Raw genomic sequence first — 15,077 nt, 5'->3', positions numbered from 1 at the left:
TTTCCTGTGTCTCTCAGCACAGTCTGAAGTGCACGGAGGAGATTCCAGGAGACAGGCAGTCACTGTAGGAGAGCTGGACAGGGCCGTAGAAAGCCCCAAACACATCGTCATGACCAATATCTGATGTTTTGTGCAAGGAGGAATAGAATGGGCACTGCCTTAGCCCTGCAAAATGACCTCCAGTAGGTCACTCGTGTGAACGTCTCTGACCAATTAACCGACAATGTAGGATCCTTCCATTTCCAACACATTACCCAGTTCTTAACTGTGTAGATATCCAGCAAGATTTTTTCCCCATTAAGATCTGACTTGTTTTCAAAGTGGTCCTTTAATTTTTTAGGAGTGCATTTTGCTTCCAAGGAGCTAGGCGTGCTTGTATGTTTTTTTAAATTGGTCTTAGTAATAGTTCCTCAGGCCTTTCCTAGGTGTTCCAGAGTTCTGCTCTGGACCTTGTTTAAAGACAAACAAACAAACAAACAGAAAAACTTATTTTCTGTCCAGGCCTTGTACCTGACCATTTTTAGAGGAGTTTTTTTTCTTATTTCTTTGTTAAGCCACTTAACAACACACTGAAATATCCAAGGATAAAAAAGCTATCGAACTCAAGGGATGAAGCATTGTTGTGCATAACAGACAACTTAGCAAAGGTTTGATTTTAAACTGTTTCTTCAGGCACATTGTTATTAGCAGCCTGTCATAAATACACATAATTTGTTCCCATCTCTTTTGCCAGATCTAAAAAACATGATAGCAGTTTGACAGGCATAACATAGCGAGGGTGAATCCGACAAGGCTATTAGCTGAAAATTTGGCACATTGTGACATGGTATGCAGTGGGTCCTTAAATAAAGTGAGGAAACCGGACAAGTGCAGGACAAAAGAAGAAGTGGCAGGTCCTAAAAAAAACAACTATGCAGTAGATGAAAAGTATCTGAAATCAGGCCCTTAAGAAACAGGAATGGCAGCTGTCAAGAAGCAGTTAAGGGTAAAAAGGCTGAAGTGTGCAAAATTACACAAGAACTGGACTGAAAATCAGGGGCAACGTGTCTTCTGGCGTGATGAAATCAAATTTTAACATTTTGGTTCAAATCACTGTCATCATATATGGAGGAGGTCAGGAGAAAGGTATGACACCCAGTGTCTACAGCCATCTGTAAAAAATGGTGGAGACTGTCATGGTTTGGGGCTGCATTTTAACCAGTAGTGCTGGAGATCTTGTTAAAATTGTTGGAATTATGAAGGCATAAAAGTCTCATCGGATTTTGACGTATCTTACAATACTATCTGGAACGTGTCTGATTGGCAATGTCTTCTTTTTTCAGGATGACAATGATCCCAAACACACTGCCATTGGAGTAAAAGCATACCTGGATAGAAAAACACACAATGGAACAGTATGAGAGCCCAGACCACAACATCACTGATGCAGTGTGGGATCATCTTGACAGAGAATGCAACAAAAGGCAGCCGACATCCAAAGAAGAGCTTTGAATGTCCATCAGGAAGCCTGGAGAACTATTCCCAAAGACTACTTAAAGAAATTGCAAGAAAGCTGCCTTAAGATAATTCAGGTTGTGTTGAACTCCGTTTCTACTTTATACGCTATATTTCTGTCTATGTTTGCACAAGTTTAAACACTCATTTATGTATTTATTGACACTTCTGTGAACCTTTATGGTATTTCTATCATATTTATGTGTTACTGCTGCTTCCTCTCTTGCCTCTGTCTATTGTGAATCTACTGAGAGAAACAAGCATGCGATTTTTAATGGACAAGTACCAAAAATCATCAGAATAGAAGCAGGAACATGTGAAAAACCATCTGATAGTCTGCTTACTTGGCAAACTTGGTGTTGAGAGAGACAATAGCCGGGCCTTTTTCCTCATGTCATCTTCCTTTTTTGCATCACAGGACATTACAATGTTATTCTTAAACTATTATTTAATTAAAGCTCAGTTATTTGTCACTGTGAGCAAACATTTCAGAATCTACTGAATGTAAATAATGAAGGGAAAAGCTTTTTTCTTTGCTTAAGGTCACAAAAATATATATACAGAGCAGCTTGATTTCATTGTTTGCTCGTTAACTTGAACGGCAATTGTTTAAATCAAAACCTTTAAATGTGCATCTGCTCCGAGATAAGTCTAGAAGATTTAACAAGGTTAGAAAAATACAAGGCTCACAGATTAATGAAGCCATAAATCGAGGGTAAAACCACAGCTCTTATCAGATAAAGACACACTGAAGTTTATTACTCTAGCAGAGCACTTTTCCCATAATGCACTAGGAGTGATGACCTCTGAAACAGTCTGTTTATTATATAGAGGGAAAAAGACCTGTTTTGAGTGCAGACATAATACAGACTTGAACTATTTCCATTTATTTTTAGGCCACCTGTCTTCCATTAAAAGGCCGTGGCTCTTTGTAGATGTACGTGAACAGCTGGTGTGTGTTTAAAAAGACACTTAAATTTGTCTCACTCAACAAAAGGATTGAGTTTTATGTACTTTTATTAGCTTTGTTAGCTTTGTGATTAGTTATGTGGGGGGATGATTTCAATTATTAACAGAGATGCATGAGGTGTTATGATTTATTATTTTAATTAAGACATTAAATGTGACAGATTAGTGGTGACAATTAAATGCTGACTTAAGCATGTTACGATTTGATGAATCTACGCGTGCATATAAGCGCCGTGTTTGAAAAGCAAAGTAAACTTCTGCTACTGTTATATAAGCTTTACACTCTCAATCTCTGCACAAACATAAAGCAGACAGACTGATGCTTTCTGGCCAACTCTCAGTGGCTCATTAGCTCATGTTTATGAAAAGTGGGAAATAGCATCCTCTCACAACTGCCTTCAACTTTACTTTGCTGTGTTTTCTCGTCTAGAGTGCCTAATGCACAGTAAAGTATCACATTCCAGGGCAAACAACCAGATATGTTCCAGTTACTCATTAGAGCTAAACAGTAACGGGATGATGACTCAAGACTAATATTGCCTTCCAAGTTAATTTCAGCAGAACATTCAGTCGCTTGAAGGAAATGGACACGATTTCGCATGACATTTCAAACCACCTCTTACAGAAATCATATACTGAGAACAAGACGGGATGATCATAAAAATTCTGAGCGAGTTGCTCCAATTTCACGGCCATGACTCTTGTATAAAGTTTAAGGTGACAGTGTATACACACGGACATCAGTGTCACTTTTTCCCCCTTTCATTATAATTAATCACATATCTCCGGGGCACACGGAGAGCGCAAGGGAAGCAAGTTGAAGCCAGGGTGGCTGTAATCTGACATTGATGTACAGCAAAAATGGAAGTCCTCGTTCACCTTCCCTTTGTTCCAGGCAGAGGGAAGTGGTGTGTGAAAGGGTGTAATTAATGAACCTACAAATAGCTCCGGTTTCATTTAATGACAATCTATGTGTTAAGAGGCAGTACCCTTTGTTACTGTGGGTGTGGGAGTGCTGGCAACACTGGCTCCCAATAGAGCTCTGACAGGTAATTCTGCATTTTGAAATGGTAATGAAGCAGAATACATCACCGGATTACACCTAAGGGACTAACGTGTTGAGCGTCCTTCAGGGTGCAAAAATGTAACACTCTTGATCATCAACGAGGCCACTGGCAAAACAGTATCAGTGGGTGAGAAGGTCGAGAACTGTGTCTGTGTGACTTACCCCAGGGCTTAGCCAGTGCAGCCAATTTCTAATTGCCGCTTTAAATGGGGCAAATGAAGATGGCATGACAAATTGCGTCAAAACAAGTCTGTAGGCTGGCACTCAGTTAATTTGTGAGACACAGATGTATTTTGTGCCAGGAAGAGCTCACGCGTAATGAATATCATTTCCCAGGTAGCAGCTTGCAAATGATGCATTTTACTGCAAACTGTGCACAGTGCAGTGCAAGACAGGCGAAGCGCTCCTTATCTCATTTAAAGTGAACCTGGACATCGCGGTGTCTCAGTGCTTCTTACTGCTAATGCATACAGTGTGCTCAGTGTTGAGGAAGCTACTTTGAAAGCATAGTTTTGCTATGCTAATTACCTCTTTCTTCACTCTGGAAGTAGTTGAATTACAGCAAAGTGACCCTGGGGAGAAATCTAGTTTGGTAAACTAAATTTATTTAGAAAAAGTAGGTCAAAATACCTTAGCAAAAAAAGATCAAACCTATGTGATGGCAATAAAATGCTACCTGGTTCTCACCTGTTCACAGTTAAAACATGAATGAAAATATACTATACTATTTATGGGGAATTAATTTTTACTTGTATGAGTAGCATTTAAAACATGTTACTCATGTGTTTTATATGTTGGGCAGTCATGAATTTGGCTAAATATGAATATAGTGATTTCTCTGAGCACAGCCGACTCATTTGCAGCAGTGCTGTTAGCTGTCTGGTAAATGCATTGCCTGGGCAAGCCTTCACAGCTGTTAGGATGAAAGACAAAGGGGGCGGGGCTGGTCATGGGTTTCAATTACAGTGGAGAAGCAATGCTAACATAAAAATAAAAACTAATTCCTTTCCTTTTATGGCCACAGACAGTTTAAAGTTTCACCGTTAAGTTCATGTAAACTGGCCAAAACGGCACTAACAGTACAGTACTATTGTAGTTAAACTACTAGCATAAACCCCCAATGCTGAATGTGCATTCGGGGTTTATTAGCTTCTCCTTTAATTACTGATACTGTGATTCTGATTAATTAGATTGTTAGCTCAAATTAGATGTTTTCTTCTTCAGAGGGATTTTACACAATCAGTGTTTAATTAATTTTTCAGTTCACACAATTTCTAAGACCATATCTTATTCTCTTATCTTTTGGTCCAGAAAAAGTTTCTGGCACCATCGCTGCCCATCTATTTTCACAATATGCTTATCTCAGTCCCTGAAAGAATCTCATTGTTCTTCCTCTAATCCTCCAAATCTGCAGCATGACTCAGAAGTTAACCAGACTCTCTTGTGCCAATACAATTCTGTTCTGCATTATCCTCCAACAGGAGCCACACGTCATTTTTCCCTCTGAAACAATGCACCCAAAATGACTCCTTGTCTGCCAAACAGCTGATAAAATACCCAGCTGTGAGTTTTAATAATGCTCGCTGGCAAACACGAGTCAAGGGACCAGTGAAAGATATAATAACACACTTTGTTATAATGAAGCTCGTTATCTTATACAACAGCGAGTGACCTGAAATAGAAATGGTTAGCACTGCACAGTCCTTGTTGTACCTAACTCTGTTCTATAGCTTGGACAATAACGAAAGAGTTGACCTCCAGTTCTTGGAGAACCAAAAATATAATAAACACTTCTTACTTCATGTGTTTGTCTTGGAAAACTACAGAAAGGCAACATAAGAGTTCAAATTAAGCTTTTTTGATCTGAGTTACTGCGTAGCGTGTGTCGGTGACAGCTTCTAGACATGTTATTCTTAATCTCTGACCTGGTCCAGTCATTCAAAACCTTCGAAGCCAATTGAGATGAATCCATAGGAATGTAATGCATTCCTGGGAGTGGCTGACTAGTGGGAGATGCCTATTAACCTTCACGGTCACGGGAATCCAGTCATTATGGAAAAAGATGCTGGCAGCTTTAATAAAAAATCATGGCAAGCTGTGACATTCTTGCACAAGTGTGGGTGCTTTTCAGCAGGTCCCTAATCTCCGAGGTCTATTTTGGACGTCACATTGGACCCCAAGGCCCCCTTACCCTTGTGTCTCACTCTGTCTCCATCTGACCAACTGTGCACTGTCACATAATACACTGTCTGCCTTTAATTACTGTCTGGAAGTATCGGGGTTAAGGGTCGCATTCCATTGGGAGTCTGTGTGCATTTGTGTGTGTGCGTGAGTGGCTAGACCGGAGCGTGTTCTTTGTATGACGGTGGGAGCATTGAGGGAAGTGCTGAATTCCACAGCACTTTTACCCCCTTGCTCATTGCTTATCACACATCCCGGACCAGTGGCCACACTGTTGCACATCGGACTTGTTTTGAGAGTGCAAATAGTTTGCTAGGAGCCACAAAGAATGTGTCAGAGCTGTGATTACAAGTGTCTAATTTAAGTGTGCGACAAAACATTTTAATCCACTGTGATATGCAACCCAAACTCAAAAAGGATTTGTTGCCCTTAAGGTTAAAGCCCTGCTATCAGTGGAGCTCAACTTCTAGTATCCCTGACAAGAGAATTTTGAATGTGTATTGAAAACAATCTGTGCTTTGCAAAAGCCACTAATTTGACCTCTTATCTACAAGTGAAAGAGGTACAAATATTTTCACATGGAGACAAGAAGAAAAACCTTAGCTGTTTACTTCAATAGGAAACAATTTCAAAAATATGTCCTGTACTCATACTGTCTAAAATGCGAGGCCAATAGGGTGTTATTATATGAGGGAAGAAACAAAAGAGGCTGGTCAGAGATATGAATAAAACTCAAACACCACACCCTGCAATAGGGCTGCTCAATTAATCGAATTTTAATCACGATTACGATCTGGGCTTTCAACGATCATTAAAAATGACTGAGCCGATTATTAGCCCCTCCCTCATTTATCCGCGACACCTTAAAGGCCGGTCCGTGAAAATCAGAGGTGTGGACTCGAGTCACATGACTTGGACTCGAGTCAGACTCGAGTCATTAATTTTATGACTTTAGACTTGACTTGAAAAAATGTTCTAAGACTTGTGACTTGACTTGGACTTTTACACCAATGACTTGGGACTTGAATTGGACTTGAACCGGTTTACTTGAAAAGACTTGATATTTTACCCAAAATATAAAATTTAACATGCATATTATATAGAGATTGAAAATGTGACGTCATTCACGGGTAGAACCGCAAAGGATTCTGGGAACTCGTGGCAAGCGGTAGTAGCGCACGCAGGCTTTCAATTGAAATCAGTCACACAGCGATAAAAAGAAACACAAAAATGTCAAGAAGCTGTTGTATTATTAACTGCAATAGCCGGTCGCATGACAGCCACGGGAAGCCGACGGGTAAAGAGATCGGTTGTTATCGGATTACGTCGTTGAAGAGAAATTGTTCGAGCCATGTTTCCGAAGTAACAAAGACGCGACGGATGGCCTGGATTGCAGCCATTCAAAGATCAAATATAACGTCCCAGAACACTCCAGCTCACAGGTTAGTCTGCTCCAAGCATTTACACGAAGGTCAGTGTTTTTTAGTAATTAATACGTCATTTTTCTTAACATAATTGGTGATATAGGTTACAAGCAAGTCTGGCGCTGAACAGAAATTGTCGCGCTATGCTCCTTTGTTTATTGTGTTTATTGTGCATAAATAGTAAATTGTCCTGACACAATATTGCGTTTCGCTTCTGTTATTATGGTACATTGACAAAAACATATACTTTTATTCACAGGATAAAACAGGTTTTTTGTATCACTAATTGCCCAGTACGATTACAGCATACAATATTATTGTCACTGCTACATTTCTGTGATGCTACCAGAAATTATTTCCACTACTAATTAATTACCGTTGAGCTCAAAGGTTATATTAATAAACGGTTAACGAATGTGTATTTATGACGACAATTTGTGAGACTGGTAAACTTATGATACGTACGATGGTCTTTCGTTCTACACGGTGCATTTCAAGGTCCTGCACCCATCCGTCGGTAAACTGTACCTGGGCTTGTTGCAGTGACCTGAAGTTACTAAACTTCATGAGTGTATGCGCTCACTCCAAGAAGCGTATGATTATAAATATGCATATAAATATGCTACGATGAGATAGCTGACTTCATCTAACTAGCAAATGTTGTCCAGGCTACGTTGGTGATACAGTTTTTTTTAATGTGTATGATATTTTTGTCATGCGATTTTAAAGCCGGTCCTACAACCGCATCCAAGAATAACATGCAGCTTATCTCAGAACTGTCGGTGAAAATTATTCTTGGAGCTAGGTTTAATTGAGCTGCATTTTAAAGAGGTGCAATTTCACAATTTGTGTATATTTTCTAAGTTCACTATTTTGTCATGTGTTGAGAAAAACACAATTTTAAAATTACATGGTCTAATATTTACATTTAGCATATAACTGCAACATTATTTTTTCGTTTTTTTTTTTAAGACTCGAAAGGACTTGAAATTCAAAGTTTCAGACTTGTGACTTGACTCGGACTTTTACACCAGTGACTTGAGACTCGACTCTGACTTGCCTGACATTACTTGAGACTTGACTTGAGACTTGAGGATAAAGACTTGGTCCCACCTCTGGTGAAAATATTGTCGGGCATAAACTGGTCCGTGGCGCAAAAAAGGTTGGAGACCGCTGATTAAGAGGACCAGAGGGAAGCTCGGAAAGCTAAGCAGGAGTTATTTGGAGAGGAGAGTGACTGCTGTTGGTTGAAAAGAGAGGTAAAAAAAAAAAACTTAAGTGGTGTTGCACACTATTTTATATTATTTTTTAAAGTCATTGTTAACCCTTTAAAGCCGGTCAGAGCAGCACGCTCCGTGTTGTGTAACTATTTTTAAATCCCTGTAGAACCTGAACCGTGTAAGCTAGCGCAATAATTTGTTTTGCATATGAAACCGGAGGAGTTGTACTTACATCTGATGCCATCAGCTTGTCCTCGGTCACGGTTTCCTTCCACATAAAGCTTTGCAAAAATTGCATAAAAAGCGCTTGCAGGAACAAAAACATAATATTCCAGAAACACGCTTTGCCGATCCATCAGCTGTTCGTAACACTTCCCACAGTGAAATGATGCACATGCTGTTTTCTTTGCAAATTTGCATCATAGGATTGTTTTTTGTTTTTCCTGCAGTATATAAAAATTGCTGTATCTCCAAAATAAAACTATGAAGACACTCAAAATAAATTTCCTGTTGTTGTAAACTATTTTTTGCAACTTTATTGTATTTAAAGTTTTGAGGGATAAACCTCTTAAATTTCTCCAAGTAGAAATATATGTAAACAAAACAAAAGCGATTTTCAAATTTTTTTGTAGTTTATTGCACTTTTTTGCAATTTATGTAATTACTATGGACTTAATGAATACATATTATTAAAATATGGGCTATAACAGTTGTATTGATGTATAGCAACTTGAAATGCTCCCACAAATGGCACTACAACATGTAAAAAAAAATAATATAAGCTCTGGTGGACTTGGTTCTATAGTACCCGTTGCCTACTGGTGGTGGTCAGAGGGCCCGGTGGCGCCAGTGTCCGGCAGCCTCGCCTCTGTCAGTGCGCCCCAGGGTGGCTGTGGCTACAATGTAGCTTGCCATCACCAGTGTGTGAATGTGTGTGTGAATGGGTGGATGACTGGATATGTAAAGCGCTTTGGGGTCCTTAGGGACTAGTAAAGCGCTATATAAATACAGGCCATTTACCATTTAGGTCTTAAAGGGTTAATCGAGCAGCCCTACCCTGCAATTTGACTCCAAATATTATTGCTTAAATCAGCCGTTGGCCTTTCATGCTCTACTGCCATCAGCAAGCCACGAGTCCAGCTAGACTATAAATTAAAGCAAACAAACTTAGGTGTCGGGCCACCGTAATTGAGTTTTGTGTCTGTTGCTATATTTCTGTATCTGCTGAATTGTTATGCGGAATCATAAAATGCAATGACTAAACACAATAATGGTTTCACGATGGCAGGATAGGCAAGCGCAGGGGTCGATTTGAATACACTTTAGTTGAGATTTAGCAGCTCTGCCTTCGGCGGTGCGACCAGCATCATTTTTTATCGAGTTTTTATTAAATGCTCTGAGTCGCCAGCAGTATTCCACACAGGCAGAAACTGCATATTGTTGAATGCTGATGCACTGTTCCCAGAAAACATAATCTAGCAACTAGGCAGAAATAGGCTGTTTATCATGGGATCTGTTGACTAAACTGTCTCAGACCATTAGGCAGATCCTTGTGAAACTGATTACTAAGAGGGACAAAAACATGAAATGCAAATGCTTACAGTGACTGAGGTGAAAATCCATGATGCATATTCCACTCAATCAGGGAAAACAATGTAACACTCATAGTGAAGATTTGGGTATTTTTGTTACAATCAGGTGCACAAAGGAACATCAATCCAATTCATGGGCTGTTCAATAATATATGCATAAATAAAGCTTTTGAATAATAAATGATGCACTTAAAGTGAAAGCAGGAGGAGTCTATTGATTAGGCCTCTTACATCTGTCATATGACCCATAGATTATCACATGATCTGCACAGATTGCCTTACACTCTATACTCCATTCGCAGAAACATAGTGAAGAAAGGCCCATGTTCCATTACAAAAAAAAAAGGAAAGAAAGAAATGGGTTGATGCACTGATGAGGTGATCCCTATGGTTTATCAGATTCCCTTGAACTTGACCATACACTGGATAATGTGTTGCTGGTGGCTTTTAATGGATACATTTTTGATTGTTTGGGTGATATCTGTTTTTTGTAGCATCATACTTGGAGGTATACATTATCAGTTGCATAAAACAAAAAGATATGACTCATTGTACATAGGGGATTATTACATGCAAGCGAAATACTAGTTTGTTCATCAGTGCAAATACCAGCTCACTGCAGCTACATAGCCATCACTTGCTAGCTGTGGTTGGGGACTCTACAGTCTATACAGCAATATACTTCAGCTGAGTAACACCCTGATGTTCAGTTCAATTAAATGTACTTTTATTTACGTAGAACAACTTCATAGTCGCCCAGAGGCACTTTGTAAGGTAAACCCACTGCAATATTAGATGTTGCAAGATATGAAAGATAAAAAACGAAAATATAGAGATCAAGGAGAAAACAAAACTATGGGCAAGAGAGAGAAGTTAATTCATGACATGCAGTAGAAGCAAATAAACACACCAAGAATGAAAAAGCATGAGTAGAAATGCTCAGTACATCATGTGAAACCCGTGCTAAGCCATGGGTTATCTGATTAAGCTTTAACTATAAGTTGTAAACCAAAGCGGGATAGATGACAATTGTAAAGTGAGGGCTGTAGTTGGATCTGTCTTATACTGTAACTACTCAACAGGAAACTTTATTAACCACACATTTTTTAAAATATTGTACTTCTTTTCTGTAAACAACTTGGTCTAAGGAGCTAGGAAAGAAAAGCGTCTGGACTTCTTTCCAAGCTCCTAAGACTACGATCACCTGGATGACTGAGAACCTTCACAGACATGTAAACAACTTGGTTTATATTTAAGAGCTAGAACCAAGAACTAGAGCCTTTTTCTTGTTTGATGACATTAGTTCCATTTCGTATCCACTCTATCTTGTCTCAATGTTTCTTTACATTTCTGTCTCTGTGTCAGGTCTGAGTTTCACAATACGTTCATTTATGTGAGTGTGTCTTCTGCTCAGTTACTTCTTGTTCTACTTTGGTCTTTTGTCCTCTGTGCATTTGTATTTAGTTTAACTCCCTTGGCCTCATCAGGCTGGATTTGTTCTCTTTCGTTTTCCTTGGTGTCCCACACTTGTCTGCATTTGTCCTTCCCACGCTCCCCTGTCTATGTCAGGTTAACCCTTCTTCCCCACTCAGTTGTGTCTTCCAGTGTCATTGCAGTAACCGTGGCCTCCTGTGAATTGTATTGTTTACTTCCCCTGCCCCGTCATGTCTGTAGTTTCCAGCCGTGTGTCCCACCTGTTGCCTTTCCTCTCATTATCCTGTGAGTATATATATTGATTCTGTTTCCCGTTATTCTTTGTCACATCGTCCCTCAACCCTTATTGCTGTGTGTTCCTCTGTTCCTTTGTTTTGCTCTGGCCTTGCGCCGTGTTTATTAAGTTACCTTCAGTATGTTACCAGTAATAAAACTGTTCACATCTCTCTCCTGTGTTCAGCATATTGGTTCCATGGCCTGCCTGCTGCACAGCAACATATGAGACAGAGGGCTGGTGTGACTGAAGAGGGTGCTACGGATAGCGTGAGATGGAGGTAGATGATCCTCTGTGGCGACTGTTAAAGGGAGCAGCTAAATCATTTTAAAGATTTAGTAAATTCATGGACATGCAACCTCTTTGTTGGGAGCAATACAGTGTTTCCTTTGGTTTTGATTGTGACAGGCAATATTCACAAAAAGAGACACTTGTTTAGCTTCCTTGTATGATTTATGACAGTAACATATTTATATTTTGTTACTGAAAACACAATTTAAGTTGGTAAAAACATCTTAAACACACTACATGTTATAATGTCTGTGATTCATTTTCTTTGATCTAGTTTCACTCACAACACAACAATGGAAAACAGCAAAACACACACGCACAAAAAGTCATAGGAATAACTGGCAGTCTCTATGACAGGTTTGCTTATTGGTATTTCACGCCTGTTTAGTTTGTATTTTTGCCCCACTGATAATTATAAAAAATAAAAAAACAAAACAAAATCAGCTCGAAGACAAGGTGGTGACGTTGTGAGTAGTTTGTGGTGTTCTACTAAAAAAAGTGGGGATGATAGAAAAAGAAAGTTTCCCTATGAAGTCCCATCTAGCTGATATAGTACACTGTAAAGCTGCCACTTTTTTCCCCCTTATCTAACCAAGGCTTACGTACCTTCTCTCCCACCGAGTTGCCTTATCCTCCTCAAGCATCTGTTTTTGAAGCCAGGCAGCTTAAGCGCAGATTAATGGAGAGTCCTAGAGTTTTTGCCATGAGGGCACAAACAGAAGTCTTGGCTTGAATTTTGGCATCAGAACCTGCATGCAGAGAGGCCCCATTATCAGTAACACATCTTTTAGACTGCTGAGACAGCAGGTTTGCTCACACCACCTCTTTGACTTATCTCAGTGTTGTACTTTTTAGCTCTTCGGGCGGCAATGCCTTGAATCGAGTACCAATGGATGTTTTCTATTTCCCGTCTCTCTCTCTCTCTTTTTTTGGTTTGTTTTAGTGGTTTGTGATACATTGTTGTAAATGTGCTGTAATAAGATAGTTGTCCTGCACTTTCATTACCGCTTTCATTATCTTGAGGAAATGCTGAAACAGCTTCTGTTGTAGACGGTGCTGCACTATAGGCCTACTGGCGTGTATTACCCAATCAATACTCACCTTAATCTAATTTAGTGGGAAGTAGTGAACTCTTTCACTTTATCCCTTCCCCCTTCTCATTGAGCTTGGCTCTGGTAAAAAGGCCTCTCATTCTCTCATTCTGCTGCAAGGCTTTTCATCCTACAGACAGATACAATGTTCCTGAAGCCCTGCAGTGACTGTTCTCACGCTTTCTCGCTCACTGCTTTGAAAAAAAAAGTGGGGAAAAAAAGAGTTTTTTCCCCTCTTTCTTTCCCCAGGAAATAAAAGGGTTGAGTGGGAGTGGATTTTAAAGGGGGGGGCATCAGCAATCCAGTCACCACCCCTTCCTTAAATGTTGCTGTGACCCTGTGAGTTGTGTCTTCACGCCAATCGCAGGAAAATGTGCCGAATGAAACAGTCTTTTTTTAAGTGAGCCAAAGCGAGCGGAGTACGAAACGGTAACCCTGACATAGTGAACGTGACTGGCCTACCATTCATGATGTTTAATCAGAGATTAAATATATACCGCATTACTTTTCCCACTCTGGCACAATGACAGCTCCTTCATCATCCTGTGCTATTTCCAGGAAATATATACTTAGAGAAGCCCCCCTGAGGTCAGGTCTAACTATGTTTATATTTGTTGATTATCTGTTTTCGTGCTGCTCTTGCTGATTTATTTACATCATTTTTTATCAGTCTTGAAGTTTTCTTTTATTTTTAAGCCTTGCTTTCTGCATTGTACAAGCAATTGTGAAACCATCACAGGACCAACGTCTGCGTGACTGCCAATTCAAAGTGATCTTGTATTAGAAGTAAAACTATTAAGTTTAAATGCACTGGAAACATTCATACGAACACAATAACTCAGCTCCTCTATTTTTGTTGACTGATGGACTTGTTGACAATCGACTATCAAAGAAGCCCTGTGCTTATTAGCTTATAACTTCAGACTTTCAGTGCCTACTGCTTTTAGGGATGGGTGAGCTCACTGCATTCAATCAGTATTTGCTGTTGGAGACTTTTTTGCTTTTCTCTATGCTTTTGTCAGACTTTTTTTTTTTCTCCATGCGTCAATCATGTAACGTATACACAGTATGGAGCCAAACTAAGTGGCGGCGAGTGGGGGCGCAAGCCAGTGTACTCCTAGAACTGGTGTCATGCCTGGATAAATGGGAAAGGTTGCATCAGGAAGGGCATCTGGCATAAAACCTTTGCCAAATCAAACATGCACATCATCGAGAATGAGATTTACACACTGGACTGGTTTGGGCCCATTTTGGCAATGACTGCCTCTGATGTTGTTGGCCAGCAGGGTGCAGATGGAAATTGTGCTACTGTTGGTGGAAAATGAAGAGGGGGAAGGCATGTTTGAAGGAAGTGAGAGAGAAAGAAAGGCAGGAGTGAAGCAGTGAGAGTAGGGACTTCAGGTAGCTGATATGATGGAGAGAAGAAAGGTAGATATAGTGTGTGTGTGTGTGTTTGTGTGTGTGTGTGTGTGTGTGTGTGTGTGTGTGTGTGTGCAGATAGAAGGGAACCAAGGGCAGATGGATCCAAACCATGTTCTACCACAATATAGACTGAAGTATGGGTAAACCTGAAGTAAGTCTATGTGAATAGTTCTGTGATATTAGGACATTGTCAGACAGGATCATGACTTTGAAGCTGGAAATTGAAGGGGTGATGCTAAATGCTGTCAGTGCAAAGGTCTGACAAGAGGGATTCAGAAGAGAAAGAGGAATTAGTCAGAATAATTGGATAAAAAGGTAGAAAGTGTCTCCAAAGGGGAGAGAGGAGTGATTGGAGTGGATTTCGGTGTAGATGTAGGTGAAGGGAACAGGGGTGAAGAAAAGCTGTTGGGTAGGTGTGGTGTTAAGGAGAGAAATATGGAAGGAAAGAAGGCAGTGGAATTTGTGAAAAGGATGAGAATGGCTTTGGCGAACACATATTTCAAGGAGCAACACAGTGTGACATATAAGAGTGGTGGAAGGTGCACATAGGTGGAGCTAGATTCAAAAAGGGCAATGCAAAAAAGCCTGCCCTTTATGTCTGCTCCCACCTGTGTCTCCT

General features: G+C 40.0%; 1 protein-coding gene across 4 annotated transcripts in view; it reads left to right on the top strand.

The window, feature by feature from the left end:
- LOC309694007 (uncharacterized protein) overlaps positions 1–15,077 on the top strand; it is a 125,562-nt gene that overhangs the window by 16,824 nt on the left and 93,661 nt on the right. For 2 of the 4 annotated variants that reach the window (XR_014272769.1, XR_014272770.1), the window contains exon 2: positions 1,323–1,571. Coding sequence is in view for 1 of the 4 variants with exons in the window: in XM_082513700.1 (XP_082369826.1) it covers positions 11,611–11,665; positions 11,841–11,934 (149 nt within the window). In the remaining 3 variants the exon portion in view is untranslated. Of the gene's footprint in view, positions 1–1,322; positions 1,572–9,414; positions 11,666–11,840; positions 11,935–15,077 lie in introns of those variants that run through there. The other 2 variants (XR_014272771.1, XM_082513700.1) reach the window with 2 other exon arrangements.

Source organism: Aulonocara stuartgranti (genome assembly GCF_965226115.1).
Source record: "Aulonocara stuartgranti genome assembly, chromosome: 18".
NCBI classification, from domain to species: Eukaryota; Metazoa; Chordata; class Actinopteri; order Cichliformes; family Cichlidae; genus Aulonocara; species Aulonocara stuartgranti.
The sequence above is the reverse complement of the archived record's forward strand: the minus strand, read 5'-3'. Positions and strand labels throughout refer to the sequence as shown.